This window comes from Dendropsophus ebraccatus, chromosome 12 (assembly GCF_027789765.1).
Source record: "Dendropsophus ebraccatus isolate aDenEbr1 chromosome 12, aDenEbr1.pat, whole genome shotgun sequence".
In the NCBI taxonomy this organism is placed as follows: Eukaryota; Metazoa; Chordata; class Amphibia; order Anura; family Hylidae; genus Dendropsophus; species Dendropsophus ebraccatus.
In genome coordinates, this window is record NC_091465.1 from 52,350,259 (window position 1) to 52,368,031 (window position 17,773).

Here is a 17,773-nt window from a genome sequence, read left to right on the forward strand (position 1 = left end):
CTACAGGGGCACATTAAGACATTGCAGCTTGTTTATCTACTGAACTAAATATATTATACTTTGCATGCATTTCAATGATTACCGGGTGCCAGCGAGTGCACAGACGTGCCAGATTTTCTAATGTGCTCCCTTGAATATAAAGTGACTTGCTTCCAGCTAAGAATACCTCTTATTGATGCTTAACATACCATAAATGATGGAAATACCAATCCTATGAATTTTGGCTCTATGGAAAACCCTTGCCAGTACCATGCAGTGTTACGTATAACTAATGGTGCATTTACGCGGAACGATTATCGTTTGAATTTTCGCAAAAATCACATTTGAGCGATAATCTGCTTGTGTAAACACAGCAAATGGATCAGGCAACGAGCGAGAAATTGTTCATTATGATCTTTCAACATGTTCCCAAATCGTTGTTGGTCGTTCGCTAAAAACTTGCAGATCGCTTCGTCTAACCATTCTTTCACAGACTCACCCTATGTGTGAGATGGGCTTAAGCAATCTTAAAACGATCGCAATAATGATTTTTTAAACAATTTTTCACTTCGTCTAAACGCTGATTGTTATTAAAACCAGATAGTTTAACGATTTTATAGCAACAATCGATTTGGCAAATTATCGCTCCATGTAAACATAGAATAAGAAAGTGTTCAAGGGTTAGAAAAGCGCTGTTTAAAGAAAAGGTGGCACTTTTTTTTTTTTTTTTATTTATAATTTTTGTTTCATTTAATATCTTTATAAGTAGTTCAGCTTTATGTGCTGCATTGGGGGTTTCCATTTGCAATAGCATCTGTCTTCCTGCACCAACACATTTATAGTTGTTTTATGGCAGCCACAGTACATAGAGAATGGATGTCTTTGTCTGGTTTGCTACAATATAGCTGTGAGCTGACCTGCACAGCTCACAGCACGCATGGAGTTTAAGAGGATGCCAAACGCCATACTTCTGGAGCTCCTAGAAAAGATGCATTGTGCCCAGCACTGACCTCAGCAGGTATGCAGCAGCCATGAGCAGTTCTCTACCTCTCCCCCTGCTCCGGCTGTGACTGATCTGGTATAGATTCCAGACAGCCGGGGCTCAGAGGTTGTTCATGCTGAAGCAGGGGAAGCTCAGCATCTGTAAATAGCTGAGCAGTTTTTTGCCCCCCCCCCATCCACTGACAGGAATAATAAAGATAAAAGCTGTCAGTGTGTCCGACATACTTGTATGTGCATATAGTATAGTGCGGCACCTTTCATCTGCAGTTAAATTTGGTTTTCACTGTGTTTAGAGCACAGCTAGGCTTCTCCCAGACACAACTTTTGCACATTGTTTCGTTGGGCTGAAAAACGCCACAAAAATGGCCAAAACTGCCAGGAGCTTTCCTGGCTTCCCCCCCCCCCATTTTTGTGTAATATAACATCGCCATTTTTTTATCATTTTATCCTTGTGGTCTTTTTTTCAATGCAAGTTATGTGATTCCCAGCTTTCTATTGAAGAACTGGGGACAAACTACCAATATGTATATAGACCTGCCATTTCTTCCAGCATATTTACCCCTGAACCAAATACCTAGACTGTTGCAATTGAAAAAGAAACACTACAAATGCACAAAAAATTGCCAAAGCAAAAAAAAAAAAAAAAAACTCCTGTGGGTATTGTGTTTTGTTCCCCCCACCCCAATTGACTTTTGGCTAATATCTGGCCACAGTGCTATTTACCCCAAAAAACTCATGCTGATAGATAGATATGGTAGATCACCAACCACACCAGCTGGAAGTTTGTTCCAAGACTCTACTTGGGGGGGGGGGGGGGGGGAACATTTTCAAAATATTTTTAAAAATGGAAAAATCCATTTAATCTCTGGATAAAAATAAATAAATTAGGTGACACATTCCCTTTTGGTCTATTCCCTTGAATGGGAAAAAACTGAAATGACAGACGCAGACAATGAACAGGAGTGTTTGCGTCTGCCTGGCAGGTATATGTTCAGCTATATATACATTTGTTATTGTGGTAGAAGATGCATGGTATACCTTTGCACACCAGGGCTCTATACACATTGGCACATCAGGAAATATTTCCTGATTGACAAATAAAACCAAAACACATGAAGAAAACAGAGTAGCAAAAATCTCAGGGAATTGTAGGTTTACATTTAGCTACATAATAAATTTCCCATCTAGTTTCCGATGTGAATTGGGTACAAATTACACTACGATTTTGTGAAGATAAATATCAGTAGTGTTTAACATAATTTCTTCCTGAAGGTTCCCTCACAAGTGTATTGTATGTTTCTCAGTAAGTTCAATATTCTGGATTATTGAAAGGTTAGACTAGATGTGGTGAACATTAATAATCTAATTGGCATGCAAGATCAGTTTTACTTAAAGGGGTATTGGGAGAAATTTATTTATTTTAATCAACCGGTGTCTGTTATACAGATTGCAAATTACTTTAAAAACGCAAGTCTGCCAGTACTTATCAGCTGCTGTATGTCCTGCAGGCAGGGGTGTATTCTTTCTAGTCTGACATGGTTCTTCCTGCTGATACCTCTACATAGGATATATGACCCCTCTCTCACATCCTATAATACTAGTTACCTCCACACAGTTTTGTAATAAAGGGAGCTCTGTCTCAATTAGCAACTTTTTTCTTGATTCCTAGAGATGTGGTAAGGTGCGGGCTCGAGGATACTGGGGAGATATTACCACTAGTCCTTACATAGCTTATGGGATTGAAACCGAAGAAAAGAGCCTGCTTAAAACTGCTAATGGCCTGTATACAAAGGTAGGCCACCATTTTGTTATATTTAACTGCAATGTGTATAATTGTATAAATCAAATTCATATAGCCTTATGTCATGCCATACTGCATAGCTTATGGTATATCAGCCAAGGATGCAGAGATGATGTGGGGGAGAAATATTGGGAATGTTACATCTTTTCTTGTGGATTCTCATGAAGGTAAGAAGTTATAAACTAATCAAAATCAAACTTTCTCCGCAAGTATCAGAGGGGTAGTGGTGATGTGTTCATGGCGCTCTTCAGCCCGCCTCACCACTACTTCCTCCTCCCAGCTTCTCTTGAATACTAATTGCGCCGGGCCTCCTGGCGAAGTCCTCTTTAGCTGTGCATGCGCCATTGATAGCCAGGGCCACGCGCGTCCTTGCCAGTTCGCGTATGCGCCCTGGTTCTGTGCATTGTGCGCGCTCCTGCGGCCTGATTCGCACTGAGAGGTAAAGTCTATGCCCTCAATTGCTTCGCTCAGTGCCGCTCAGACGCACTACGGCGCATGCGCAAATCAGTCCGCAGGAGCGTGCACAATGCACAGAACCAGGGAGCATGCTCGAACTCAACGGCGCATGCGCAGCTAAAGATGACGTTGACCGTAGGACGGGCGAAATGAATATTCAAGAGAAGCTGAGAGGTGGAAGTAGTGGTGAGGCACGAACGCATCACCACTACCCCTCTTTGACACTTGTGGAGAAAGTTACGGCATAGATTTGGGACAAAGTACAGCACCCATCAGAAAAAGGAAACACAGGCACCTTTATCACACTGTAAGCACCTCAGAACAGGTGCTGACTAGAGATGAGCATGCTCGAGTCAATCTGAACCCGAACTTCCGGCATTTGATTAGCGGTGGCTGCTGAAGTTGGATAAAGCCCTAAGGGTATGTGGAAATCATGGATATAGTCATTGGCTGTATCCATGTTTTCCAGACAACCTTAGAGCTTTATCAAAGTTCAGCAGCCCCAGCTAATCAAATACCGAACGTTCGGGTTCGGATCGACTCAAACCAGAACCTGGTTCGCTCATCTCTAGTGCTGACACATTCCCTTTAGGCAAGAATTCAGGTCTATGGGTTCATAAGTAAACCATTTTACAAGACCTATTTCTTTATTTTTGTACTTAGAGTTCCCAAATATGCTACTATTAAGTTGATTTTTCTCATTTATTTTATTTTTCCCCCAGACTGCTCAAGATGTGTCTCAATACAACATCACTTTAATGTTTCATGAGTTGATGACAGGACAGAAATGCCCTCTGCCAATACTAGATAGAAATGGGAGTGCAGAGGAAAGAGCATGTCATTTTCCACCCAATGGTTCTGAGGGCCCTTCCACTATCCAAGAGGAGGATGAATCCAAAGTTCAAACTAATGGAGATGCGGTTCATGAAAAATCTGGCAAAGCTCCAAGTAAGACAGAAATATTTTTGTGTGTTGCGCCTGTGTGTATGTATGTGTATAATTTATATATTGATGTGCACATCTTTATTTTTTCTGTTTTTTTTTTTTTTTTTTTTTTTTTAGATTATCTCAAAATAGACAATGTGGTAATACATTTCCTACCATTTAGCTGGGTGGCTGATCTTCATCGCAAGAGCAAATTTCTGAATTTGTTCAATGTTCTCTACTTTTCCTGCAGGTAATACACTACGCTGAAATTTTGTCCTTTTTATAAATGCTATGTTTAAAGTAAATCTGTGGACTGTATATAGTGCACAGAGCTGCGGACATGGGGAATTGGTCAGTAGGGACATAGAACAAATTATACCTTTCCCTTAGCTGATGGCTGTTTTGCAAAGTCACAGACTGTCCCCTTTTTTAGACTCAAGACGGCCATCAATCTAAGGTGTATTGGGCCATCCTGAACATCCACGGACAGATGTCAGTGGTGATAGTGGTTGGCCGCGATGGCAAATCGCAGCCAACCCCTTTGGTCCGAGAGAAGTCTTTTAAGACTGGTGGCTTGGTTTGGCTAAATAGTTTTCTATCTGCAGCAGCTGAGCCTATAAGGTGTGGCCTAGGGCTTCTTTGGCCTACGCCTGTTACGCCCCTCATTCTTTTATTCTCCCCCCTTCCTTCCGGCAGGTGTTTACATCATCATAGTATGCACTGGATGCTACAGCGTTTGTTGAGGATGACACATACTGTAATGATGGAAATTACTTGCTGGGGGCATAACACAGAAGGAGAGAAAAAAAGATTGAAAGCACACCCTAGGCCATGCCTCCATGACTTGGCTGCTAAAGAATTAAAACAGTTTAGCCAATCCAAGCCACTGGCTGCTATTTGCAAAAAAAGATCGGGATTGTTTAGCCCCCAGTTATCGAGGTGTAAGGCTACCTTTACAGGCTTGGCTCTAGCACGAAGACTAGTCATCAAGCAGGCTGTGTGGGGGTTAGGAGGTGTGCATGCTGAAGCTCAGTGCGCTCTCTGACTGAAAGCTTTAAAGTGATACTTTACACTGTTAAGCCCCCAATTCCCCCTAAACTGCAGGTAATGTTTTTTTGCCTTGGTTTGGCTAAAAAACTGTGTTTAGACCTTGACATCGACTGTGATCCTGGCCTGTAGAACAAGCAGGAACAGACTGTCCTATAGACTTACCCAATACATCTGCCTCGGTCACATGAGACAAAATTGAACGGAATGCGCTAAGACTGTTTTACTGACCGCTCAGATGTCACTAATAAGCTGGTTTCACACATGGCAGTTTTTGTGCCAAAGCCAGAGATAAATTAAATGGGATATAAAATATAAAGGGAGGACTTGTACTTCTCTATCCTGTTGAATCAACTTCTGATTTTGGCACAAAAACCTGCCATGTGTGAAACCAGTAATAAAACATTTTTCATGTGTCACTATGATAAGGGTTTTTTTTCCCTCCCCTCTAGTGCCATAGCCCATTCGTATTACAATATTTGCTTTTTTTTACCTGTTTTTGAGCCATATAAATAAAATTCTTAAATGACTTTTATTAAAGCTCTTCATTGTGCCATTTGTGTTACTCCTGGAAATGTATGGCTAAAGTAGGATGTTGGGCAGTGTCTGAATGGAAACGGCCTATTGTGAGTTAAATTGCACATTTTAAGGAGAAATAGCAGAAAACAGCACGACACAGATTTGTAAGAAACTGCTCCAGAATGGTTTATTGGGAAGACTAGTATTTACCAGAGTCTACATCATAAACTTAATCATTGTACAAATATCAGTTGCTGCAAAGCTATTCTTGTCTGTATTGAATATATACATTTCTTTGCTCCAGCATGGTTCACCATTTGACTCAAGACTACAAGCTCATCACAGCCAGGAAAGCAACTCTTATTGTCGAATTAACAAAGTAAGTTTATTTTACTTGTAATGGGAGTCTGTTATTTCATGGACAAATTTGTAGAGTTGGGCATAAACATGGTTAGAGTATATGGTGGCTCCTCTCAGGACCAACACCTTGCAACAGTAAGGTACTGCGTTTACACTTTTATTTCCATGCATTGTCCTGTATCTACCCTCCATGTACTACTATCTTCTAGAAATTTAATGAATGGTTCATTTCCATTCAGCCTACAGCTGTTTTCCCTAGGGCTACATCCAACTTTTCAGCCACTGGTAATCAAATGCTAAGGGTCAATTTATACAGAAAGATTATCTGCCAAAGATTTGAAGCCAAAGCCAGGAATGGATTTAAAAAGAGGAGAAATCTCAGGCTTTCCATTATGACCTGATCTCTGTTTATAGTCTGTTCCTGGCTTTGGATTCAAATATTTGGCAGATAATCTTTCTGTGTAAATGGACCCTAAGTCCGAATGAGAGCATGTTTGATGTTCGCTCATCTCTACATCCCACAAAACGTAATAAAAAAAAAAGCACAAATCCCAATAAATTATGTTTGGCAACAGTGAAATTATTTTGGTATTGTTGTGATGTTATTGACCTACAGGTCATAGTTTATACTCTTCCTCATAAACCTACAGTGACATGTTACTTGTGATATTTCCAAATGACCTAATTACCAGCATGGCCTTTGAGTCTGGAACCAGTATTTGAGCTTGTGTTTTGTCTCTAGGTTCATGGTGGATCTACATGTGGACAAGGTAAAAAGCTATGTAACCATCGTGACTAAAGTTGCGAAGGAAGCTGGGTTTGTGACCACTGAAAACCTAGATTGGAAGAGAGATCACATTGCCACATTTGAACGTGTGGACGACCGCGAAGACCGCAAAGAATTGTAAACAAAAATCCTACTGACATATAAACTGTACTCTACAACTCTATCCAGATTCTCACTGTTGTACAGATATAATACTAGCTGAACAGAGTACTTAACTATATTACAATAGACCAAAGATATTTGCTGGCCATGTTTTTACAGAAGAACCTAATTGCTTTTATATGTGATGCAGTTCTTTCTTGTAAGTACTGGACCCTTTTTTTTTTTTTTTTTTTTTTTTTTTTTTTTTATAAATAGAGAAAGCCCGAGTGTCACATTAAACATGGCGTCTGATCTGCAGGCAGTATGTTGGAGCACACGGATATATTTACATGAGGAAAGACATGGTATAATGTATCTCTGTCCATGCACGTTCTGAACTTCATTCTAGCGGGTGATTCTTCTGAGTGATTGACAGAGAAAACTGCCAATCACTGCATCACTCGACCCACACAGTAAGCAGGAATTTAGATAAGAGTTTCTTTTCCTTCAGAAATGTTAATAGGTTTGTTCGGTGGTTGGCCTTATATTGCTCATGGTGCATATAAACCAACTAACATGTTATCCTTACTGGTCCATGTTATCCTTACCCTCTGTGTCCTAATCTGTTATCATCTGTGTCCCATACTGACTGCAGAGACTAGTTCTTCTTGGAAGTGATCTGACTGAGACAGGAAAACGCCGCGACCAGTGATTTGCTAAGCGAGCTGTCACTCCCAAGAAGAATTTCTTGGAAGCGGAGCCTCTGCAGTCAGCGGAGGCCAAAGACTACACCAGAGGAGGACGCAAAGGGAGCGTGGACAGGTAAGGATAAAGCGGATTTATGAATGTTATACCAGGGAGAAGGTGCAGATTCGTCCCTTCTCCCTGGTGTATGCCTCCTGTGCGCCCCGCTTGCCCGATGGGCGGGCTGGCGGAGCTTGCGGGGGCGTGATGAGGCGTCCCCGCACAATGAAAGCAAAGAGGCTATCGTTGCCTTCCCTGGCGCTGCCACTGTGAAATCTTCCTGTCTCTGGTGCTCTCTAACTTTTTTTTTTTTTATTTGTTTGGCAGAGAGAGTAGCAACTGGAAATCACTAGGCTGAGTGGGCAGATCCTGTCTGCACATAATGTAATCTGAAGAGGGCACTAGGGAGGGGAGTATAACCATATTACATCACAATGTTGTAGGCCAGAAAAGTCCTTCACTGTTACCTGATTATGCTCAGTGGTTTCCTGCAACACTTTCTAGTCTACAGCTGTCAAGGCATAATAGAAGATGTAGTTTATTTACTGCTGGAGAGCCACAAAATGGAGGTCAGGGCTCGAAGTTGTAATGTGCCACTGGAGATAGGAGCCTTTACATGCAAGGTGCTATATAGTTCATTCACAGTACATGTTTTTGTTTTTATTTTTTATTTTTTTTTTAAAGCTCTTTCTTAAATCATCACTATGGTTTTGTGTTAAAGACCATTTTCAGAGCTTCAAAAATGTTCCTACTAATGATACCAGTATCTGTCTCAACCTTTTTTTGCATTTTTTTTTTTCAAAAAGTAACAATAATTGAGAGTTATATACCAATATTACTGAATATTTGCAGAGTGTTTACCTGGGTACTCCACACAAACAAACATAACTTTTGATATGCTGATGCCAATGGTAAGACTAATAATTAATTCCATACTTGTTATCATCAATTCAGTCTTCTTCCCCCAGTTCTCAGAATTGTGTGTTTTCAGCAGAAAGTAGCAACTGTGTGTAAGGGTCCATTTACATAGAAAGATTATCTGCCAAAGATTTGAAGCCAAAGCCAGGAATGGTTTTGAAAAGGGGGAAAATCTCAAGCTTTCCTGTATGACATGATCTGTTTATAGTCTGTTCCTGGCTTTGGCTTTGAATCTTTGGCTTCAAATCTTTCTGTGTAAAAGGACCATTAGACTTTCTCACTGTCTAACCCTTCTAAGGTATACAAGTTCTTGACTGACTTTATCTGCAACATTGTAGCTTTTTTGTAATGCTGGGAGGGTTAATCACCGAGTTAATTAAAAACTTGACCTGAGAATAACTCTCAGCATTAGAATTTACAATGTTGCAGATAAAGCCTGTCAGGGACTTGTTTACATCAGCTATCTCATAAGGATGGAGGGGGAGAGAAAAGCTCACATACAGATTTTGTATCTTCAGCAGAAAGCAGCAGCTCAGAACTGGGAGGAGAATAAATAGATAATTATGTCTCAACACGAGCAGCTACATATCAAAAGTTATGTTTCAGTGGAATCCCTTTTTAAAGGGATACTCCAGAGGTTGAGAAATTTATATAGCTTTGTAAACAATTGAAGGCTTGAAGTTTTTAAATGGTAATCGCAGTTCTGTATAATTTTCTAACATTCGTAGATTTGAAAACTTTTTTTCTTTTTGGTACCCCTTTAAAAAGTGTGCAATGTGTAGTCTATTTATGTTAAGCCTTCTTTGGTTAGCACTGGATCGATTACCATGTCTCTGAAGTATAGTTTAATTTATTTTATTTTTTTCTGCCGTTTGGTTTTTACCATGTGTACTACAAAAATCTATTGCTGCCCCGAAGCAATCAACAAGCATCAAAAGGGTGAAGCTACTTTAGAAAAACACATCTGCCTAAAACAGTGCCACTGTCCTTGGGCTTGTGTGTGTGTGGCATTGCAACTTCATTAAAGTGAATGGTTGCAATACCTCACTTGGAAGAAAGCAGCCATGTTGTAATCCTGGATAATGTGCTTTATAACTGAGAAATATATACACACACCAAGAAGAACCCAGTTCAGTAACCCATCCAATAACATATGACCATCAATGGTATAGCGTTTCATCATAAAATGCCAGACAACCCCCTCTGTAAGCCAAGAATGAGCGATCCAGTGAATGAATTCCGCTTCATAGCTTCCTACTAGCAGCAAAATATTTGTTCACTCTGAACTAAATAAAAATGTCCCAATAAAGTATACAAAGGCAAGATAAGGTAATAAAATATTTTACAGAGGTGCGTATTTTACTCTTGGTTTACACAGACAAGCAGTCATAGGTCAGCGAGGGCACAATGTAGTCTGCAAAGCTGTAACATTTATCCGAGCTGACATCCATTGTGGTAGACCAGGACATTGCTCATTTGCCATGTGAGCTTAAGAGAAAGGGCACTTATACTACTTGGTAAATATCATATAACTTTACAGCACAATTACACTGACTTACCCCATTATCTCCGATCATGCGGTTGTGTCTAGGGAATAGGCGGAGAGCTGCTGCCTCTTCTTGTACATTTACAGGGTGTGCACATAGAACTGAGGATGTGTCCCAACTCTCTTTGCCATATGCACAAACCCAGAGATTGAGGTTGACTTTTATTTTTTTACTACCACTGCAGTCTTTGAGCCAAAAGTACAAACAATGGGAAATATAAAGAGGAATTGTACTTCTCCTCCCTGCTAGATCAAAAACTGTAATGGTAGTTTTAAAAAAAAATTGCCTTGTGTGACGGCAGCCTTTCCTATATGTATAGCACAATGGGAATTTAAAGGGGTAGTGCAGCACTAAACAATTATTCACCAAATAACACATATTACAAAGTAAGACAACTTTGTAATGTGTGTTATGCATGTGAATGGCCCCCTTCCCCTTGTTTCCCCCCACCCACGCTAGACCCCGAAGTGTGGTGCATGATACTCACCGCATCTCGTGTCGACCCCCGTCCGCCATCTTGGGACAATGGCGTAATCTTTGGGAGGCTGGTCAAACTGCTTCAGCCGTCCCTCATACCAGCCCACCTCTGCCGCATCATCAGCAGTTCAGCCGCGATTGGCTGAGCATAACTGTGCTCAGCCAATCGCGGCTGAGCACAGTTAGGACGTGGCAGAGGGGGGGCTGACATGAGGGACGGATGGAGTGGTTCGGCCAGCCTCCCGAAGACTACGTCATTGTCCCAAGATAGCGGACGGGGGTTGACACGAGATGCGGTGAGTATAATGCACCACACTTCCGGGTCTAGCATGGGTGGGGGGAAACACGGGGAAGGGGGCCATTCACATAAATAAAATACATTACAAAGTTGTATAACTTTGTAATATGTGTTATTTGGTGAATAATTGTTTAGCGCCGCACTACCCCTTTAATCTGATATGTAGTGCATTTTGTTGTAGTTTTAGGTTTTGAGGAATCTATTAACAGTACATTGAACTTCAAATTTCACATGTGACTCAGTTTCCTGCAAATATCCCACTTTCATGTCATGCCCACTGTGCCTCTAGAAGTTGACACATATGGAGTTGCTTAAAGGGGTCCTCACACTGTAGAGCAGATATAGTGGCCCATAGCAGACTGCCTGTGACTCTTAACTGATGATTTACTTACATGACTAATCAAATGGCAGATTTAAAATATCTGCTACCTAGCTTGCCTGTGGGTTTTGCACAAATGAGAGGGACTTCAATTTCCGAATTTCAAGTTTTAAGTGAATTTCTTTTTCCATATTCACTGTGATTTAGTATTGAGTCTAAATGACAAGCCACTAGTGTTCATGCAGGAGCCGGCTATCATCCTATTGTGGAGTATTCCTAGTAAGCTTTATACTAACTGTGTCCTTATTTATCTGACTATTTATTCATTTTGTTTGTGTTTTTTTGTGAACTGGTTTATGGACCTCTTTAAGTAATAAAGAGCAATTAATGTGAATTCTCCATACTGTGCATTGTGTGCCAACTGTACATTTTAAATATCTTACATATTGTCTAATACATTCCCACATGTTAGGGGCAAAGCCATAGGCTAAAACTGTGTCATTGCCACCATTAAAGAACAATTGCTGGAGAGGATGAAAGAAATAACATGCACTTACCTCCCTGGCTCCAGGATGGTGGTTGCATACTGATGCTCTGGCCCCCTCCTGGTAGGATAGAGGACCTGGGATGTCCAAACCCCCCCCCCCCCCCCCCCCTTTCAATCTGCCATTTAAACTTTTTTTCATTTTCAAAACAGAACATTGACTCCTTATCAGCCCTCCATCTAAAAGGGGAGGACAACAATTACAAGATTTTTTTGAAATGATAACAAAAAGGTATGGATCACCATCCATAGACTTGTTTGCCACTTATATCTTAACTGGGGTCCAGAGAGAGGTTACACCCTCCCTCCCTTCTGTCTGATACCCAGGATAATCAAGAAGGTGAGACAAGACATGGCAACAGTCCTTCTGGTGGCCCCCAAAAGGTTCACCTGCCTGAGAGTATTATTAATCATTCAGCTGTGGATTCTTTCTGCCGGGAGGATCTCCTGCCGCAGGGCCCAGTGAAACATCCTGGTGCGAGTCTCAAAACGGGATAGCCAGATATCTCTAGCCTGTTTCCAAGGGGTACTCCTCCCAGCGTACACACAGTAAACACCTGCTCTGTAGATATTAAAATATAATTTATTTTTTTTTTATTTTTTTTTTTAGAAAAGTGAGGATCTTAGCAAACTATCTGATCAAACAGAGTGTACCATGTCGCCACATTAAGGCGTCCTCGAGACATGGTTCCTACTCTAGCATTTTCACACTAGCAATGGCCTCTCCTGGGCTGAATAAGCCTACAACTGGGCAGATAGGAACCAAATGATCTCCTTTGTAGCAGCCTTGGGATATGAATGGAGTGCAAGCCAACAAAAGGTAGCCACCCCCCCCCCCCCCCCACATTCAACAGAAAAAAAGGGAAATTTTGGCAGCACATCTATGACTCTGTTCACACTGCCGGTTGCACGCTGCTTGTGGCTTAAGTACAGACAAAAAACAAAAGGTGCAACAGCAACCCACAGGTGCAAGGGCTTACCGTATATACTCCTCCCAGCGTACACACAGTAAACACCTGCTCTGTATATACTCCTCCCAGCGTACACACAGTAAACACCTGCTCTGTAGATATTAAAATATATATATATATTTTTTTTAGAAAAGGGAGGATCTTAGCAAACTATTTGATCAAACAGAGTGTACCATGTCGCCACGTTAAGGCGTCCTCGAGGCATGGTCCCTACGCTAGCATTTTCCCACTAGCAATGGCCTCTCCTGGGCTGAATAAGCCTACAACTGGGCAGATAGGAACCAAATGATCTCTTTATAGCCGCCTTGGGACATGGGTGGAAACTATTAGATATATTATAGGGAATATTGGAAGCTTTTGAGAGTATGCTGGTCCATTATCCTGTCTTCCTTTGCATAATGATAGTAATAATATAGCAAAAAGATCTGATGATGGTAGCATAAATACTAAATAAAGGAGAAGGACATGGTATAATAAAGAGTAAAAAAGGAAGAGAAAACAGGCACCGGTGCCTTGTGTGATACCAAAGGGTGCTGGTTAGATACTGGTGTAAGATAATGCGCTCACCTTCTAGCCCCTTGGGCTTGTAGCATATCACCCTGATAGGGCACTCAATTGATGTGGATATCCAGATGAAGTAGATGGTGACAGTAGTAGTGGTTGCTGAGCTGGACGTACCCTCTAACGGGATGTTTCCCGACGGGGTCTGTGTCATGGATGAGTAAAACAAGAAAAATTAAAAATGCAGGTACAAATGTTCCAGCACCACCTCTATAACCAATCAAGTATTCCGATTTGTATAGCAAACAAATTGGTACTTTTAGGTGAAAGTTTTAGCACGATGTTAACATGTTTCGGGAGCAAATTCTCCCTTCCTCAGAACAGATGTGCACATGTACATGTGTTTTTCCCAGTGTGCTCACATTTGTTCTATATTACAGAAGAAATTGAAAGACTTAAGTATGAACAGTAAAAGCAGAAGAATGCTGAAAGAATTACTCTTTACTTAGGCTGGGTTCACACTACGTATATTTCAGTCAGTATTGTGGTCCTCATATTGCAACCAAAACCAGGAGTGGATTAAAAACACAGAAAGGATCTGTTCACACAATGTTGAAATTGAGTGGATGGCTGCCATTTAATGGCAAATATTTGCTGGTATTTTAAAACAACGGCTGTTATATTTAAATAATGGCAGTTATTTACTGTTATATGGCGGCCATCCACTCAATTTCATCATTGTGTGAACAGATCTTTTCTGTGTTTTTAATCCACTCCTGGTTTTGGTTGCAATATGAGGACCACAATACTGACTGAAATATACGTAGTGTGAACCCAGCCTAAGGGTGCGTTCACACATACAGGATCCCCAGCAGATTTGATATTAGAGTAACTAAATAACCCAACACAGCATCAAATCTGCAGCGGATTCTGTACGTGTCAACGCACCCTAAGTATGTTCACGCTACAGAATACGCAAGGAAATTTCAAGCGGAGGCCACATGGTGGACTCCACTTGAAGTTACGCCTGTCCTATTTACTAAATCCACCGTCCGTCCAAAGAATTGACATGTCCGCCACGCAGCCTCTGCTTAAAATTTCTTCGCGTATTCCATAGTGTGAACATACCCTAATCCTGAGAGCGATAACACTAAAGCAAGGCGGTAAAGACTCTGTACAAGTGTTGTATCCATTGCTTGCCAACAAATTGCTGTTTGCTTGACTTATATAAGTATTAAGTGAAACACTAATTTTCTACAGCTTTACACTACACTACATTGGAAAAACTGTTTCGCCTCCCACTAGGTTGTTGAATGACAATGCTGGCGAGACTTTTATTAGTCACTATATCTCATTAGTTCTGTAAAATCAGACATTGAACCCGAAGGACTCTCTTTGTCCACCTGAATATTATCCTTTATATGAATCATTCTTCAAGACTGCTTTCTTCCTGACTCATGATAAAGGAAACTTCAGCTTAAGCACGTACGCTGCAATGAAAATGTCTTGTCAATTCTTCATTTTTGTAGCACATTTGTTCAGGACATTCTCAATGTCTTGTCATACACTTGTACTGATGAATAGAATAAATGCCTATTCACACACAGAACTGATGGTATGAATGTGAGGATGAAATGTATCTTTGCAAACTGGATGTTGGGGAAGAATAGTTATGTCATCTGGAATCATTATGGATTGTAAAGTAGGTATCACATATTATAAATTCTATTATATATTGTATGTCAGCGTACAACTGTCTTTTTATATAACTATTTATTATTCATCAGCCAACTTCAAGACTGCCAAAGCAAACCCTGTCCCACTATCCCATAGTGCCACATGTGCTCTGCACATTACTCCTTACCATCTTTACATTCTGAATCTGCCTTTATTAGACCACCACTCTCCATCCCATTGTGTAGGCCCATGATTCCAACTCAGCTGCACAGTTTCTACAAGTACCTGGTATAGAATTCTGTTCATCTATATTTGCAGGTATCTAGCATTAGGCTAGGTTTACACTGTGTTTTGTTTGTTTCACTCTTTCCATTACATTTTGTTTAATTTTACTGTATGCAAAAACATAGTCACTAGAGATAAGCGAAACTCGAGCATGCTCGAGTCCATCTGAACCCGAACTTTCCGTATTTGATTAGTGGTGGCTGCTGAAGTTGGATAAAGCCCTAAGGCTTTGTGGAAATCAGGGATATAGTCATTGGCTGTATCCATGTTTTCCAGACAACCTTAGAGCTTTATCCAAGTTCAGCAGCCCCAGCTAATCAAATACCAAACGATCGGGTTCGGACGACTCGAACCCGAACCCGAACCCGGTTCACTCATCTCTACCCAAGACATGTCAAAAGCTTTGATCGGTGTGGGTCTGTGTGTTCAGACCTGTACTGATCGGGACATACAGCGGGGAGAAGATGCACTACAGTGTGTGTACAGAATTGAAAAAAAAAGTCAGACTTATAACGTGCTCCTATAAGTATAAACTGTATGTTAAATGTAAACACAATGTAAACCCAGCCTTAAGGCCCTATTCCACCAACAGATCTGACGACAGATTATCTGCCAAAGATTTGAAGCCAAACCCAGGAGTGGATTTGAAAAGAGGAGAAATCCAGTCTTTCCTTTAAGACCTGTTCTCTGATTATAGTCTGTTCCTGGGTTTGGCTTCAAATCTTTGGTAGATAATCTGTCGTCAGATCTGTTGGTGGAATAGGGCCTTTATAGTTAGTGCCAGCACTTTCAAATGTTGTGCCTAAATGCAACCATTCACTGCAAGGGTCTTGAGGAAAAGTTCAAGGTTTAGTTTTATGTTTTTGTTTTTAGCCCAATAATAGGTTTTACTTTGCTTTGGCTGCTCCAATTGTCTAGAAGTTTCTGTAATGAATATTACATATTATGAAACATACGGCCGAGGCCTACTCCAGCGAGAAGGTGCAGATTCTCCCCTTCTCCCTGACGTACGTCCCCCGTACGGCCCGCTCGCCCGATGGGTGGACTGGCGGAGTTTGCGGGGGCATGATAAGGCGGGAGGAGGCGTTGCTTCCTTCCGCACCTCATTTATCATGATTTACATGCTCGCAGGCGTAAATCATGATCGAAAACTACACCTGCTTGGATGATTCACTAAGAGTCATGCGCCTCTTAGTGAATCCTGCCGAGGGAAAGGGCGTGGGGCCTAATATAAGACCGGTGTACTTGTATCCCCCCAAAGTGTAAGGCTGGATTCACACAGTATTTTAGGCCTCATTTTGGTCAGCAGTTTTACCAAACCAAAAGTAAAACCAACATAAAGATACTATAATTGATAGACTTGCCCAATTCTGTGTTTTGGACTCACTCCTGGTTTTCGTAAAACTGATGTCTAAAAATATATGTCCAAAAATACTGTGTGCCCCTAGTCTTTTATTTTTTATATTTTTTTATTTTACACAAAACAAACCTAAACAATACCCCCCTATCCCAACCCCACAATCAATTTGGAACTTCATAAAGCAACAACTCCAATCTAAAATAACAATTACTCCTGTCTAATGTCAACCAGACATTCCTAGTCTTTGTACAAAATTTTTAATTTTCTCCGTGTGGTTAAACTTGCAGGGCGCCCCTCTATTATCTACACCCACCACCCTACCTTTACTTACTTTATACTCACTCAACCCCCAGGATGCGGCATAGTCGCCCCCCCCCCACCGTGCCGAGGACGAATAAACAGGACCAGGGCCAACCCCCCCCCCGCCTCACCACAGTATCAGTTGTAGACATCGACAATGTATAATAGAGTGCCCCTAGTCTATCACTAGATAATTTTATTCTTTTTTGTTTTGTTGTGTTTGTGGAGATTCATAGGACTTATTAAGTTACTTACTTTAAGTTTTGTCCTTACTAATTCATTTCTGAATAGTCTTCACATTTAAAATTCCAGTTACAGTTATCCACTTTTGTATTACATTGCATGAATCTATTCAGCAGAACATCATCATTATTTTAAATGCCACCTAACACAATGCTTTAGAGGAATGTCTGGCATGATGAAATGTGATAAAGTGAACTACAAGATAAAACGCTGAAGAGTGTTGACTCCTGGCCCCCTGTGCTATACCTTACAAGGAATAGATCAGTCCTCCACCACTTTATAACAATCACGTATACAGGACTGGCTGCTGCTTTTCTGAAAAGGCTGCAAAAGCTGGGAACATTATCCTGGACCTCGGCTCATTAAGGTATGTTACATTTACGCTAAGGTTTCACAGCCTATGAACTGAAATGGTGGCAAGTAAGGAAATCGAGTGGACAAACTTCTATTCAAGTTTATAGGAAGCAATACAATTTAATAATAGTAATATATTTTGTCCATTACTATCTTAATCATAGTGATGCAAATAAGTGTGGGCATTTATAAGTCATCTACTAGTCATGTCTTGTAGTTCATTTTTTACATTTGGCCCGCATGGGAATTCTAGGCTAATATTACAGTGGTTAAAAT

At 40.9% G+C, this 17,773-nt stretch overlaps 2 protein-coding genes across 3 annotated transcripts in view; both read left to right on the forward strand.

Annotated features, from left to right (window-relative positions):
* The window catches only part of DNAAF3 (dynein axonemal assembly factor 3), a 45,469-nt gene extending 38,249 nt beyond the window's left edge, over positions 1-7,220 (forward strand). For both annotated transcript variants that reach the window (XM_069947091.1, XM_069947090.1), the window contains exons 8-12: positions 2,651-2,773; positions 3,961-4,186; positions 4,301-4,415; positions 6,036-6,110; positions 6,834-7,220. In XM_069947091.1, coding sequence (XP_069803192.1) covers positions 2,651-2,773; positions 3,961-4,186; positions 4,301-4,415; positions 6,036-6,110; positions 6,834-6,999 — 705 coding nt within the window. In that variant the 3' untranslated portion in view covers positions 7,000-7,220. The remainder of the gene's footprint in view (positions 1-2,650; positions 2,774-3,960; positions 4,187-4,300; positions 4,416-6,035; positions 6,111-6,833) is intronic.
* Positions 7,221-16,380: 9,160 nt separating this feature from the next.
* Positions 16,381-17,773, forward strand: part of TNNI3 (troponin I3, cardiac type) — a 36,016-nt gene continuing 34,623 nt past the window's right edge. Inside the window, exon 1 of the mRNA XM_069946663.1 lies at positions 16,381-16,502. Within this exon, the coding sequence (XP_069802764.1) occupies positions 16,381-16,502 (122 nt within the window). The remainder of the gene's footprint in view (positions 16,503-17,773) is intronic.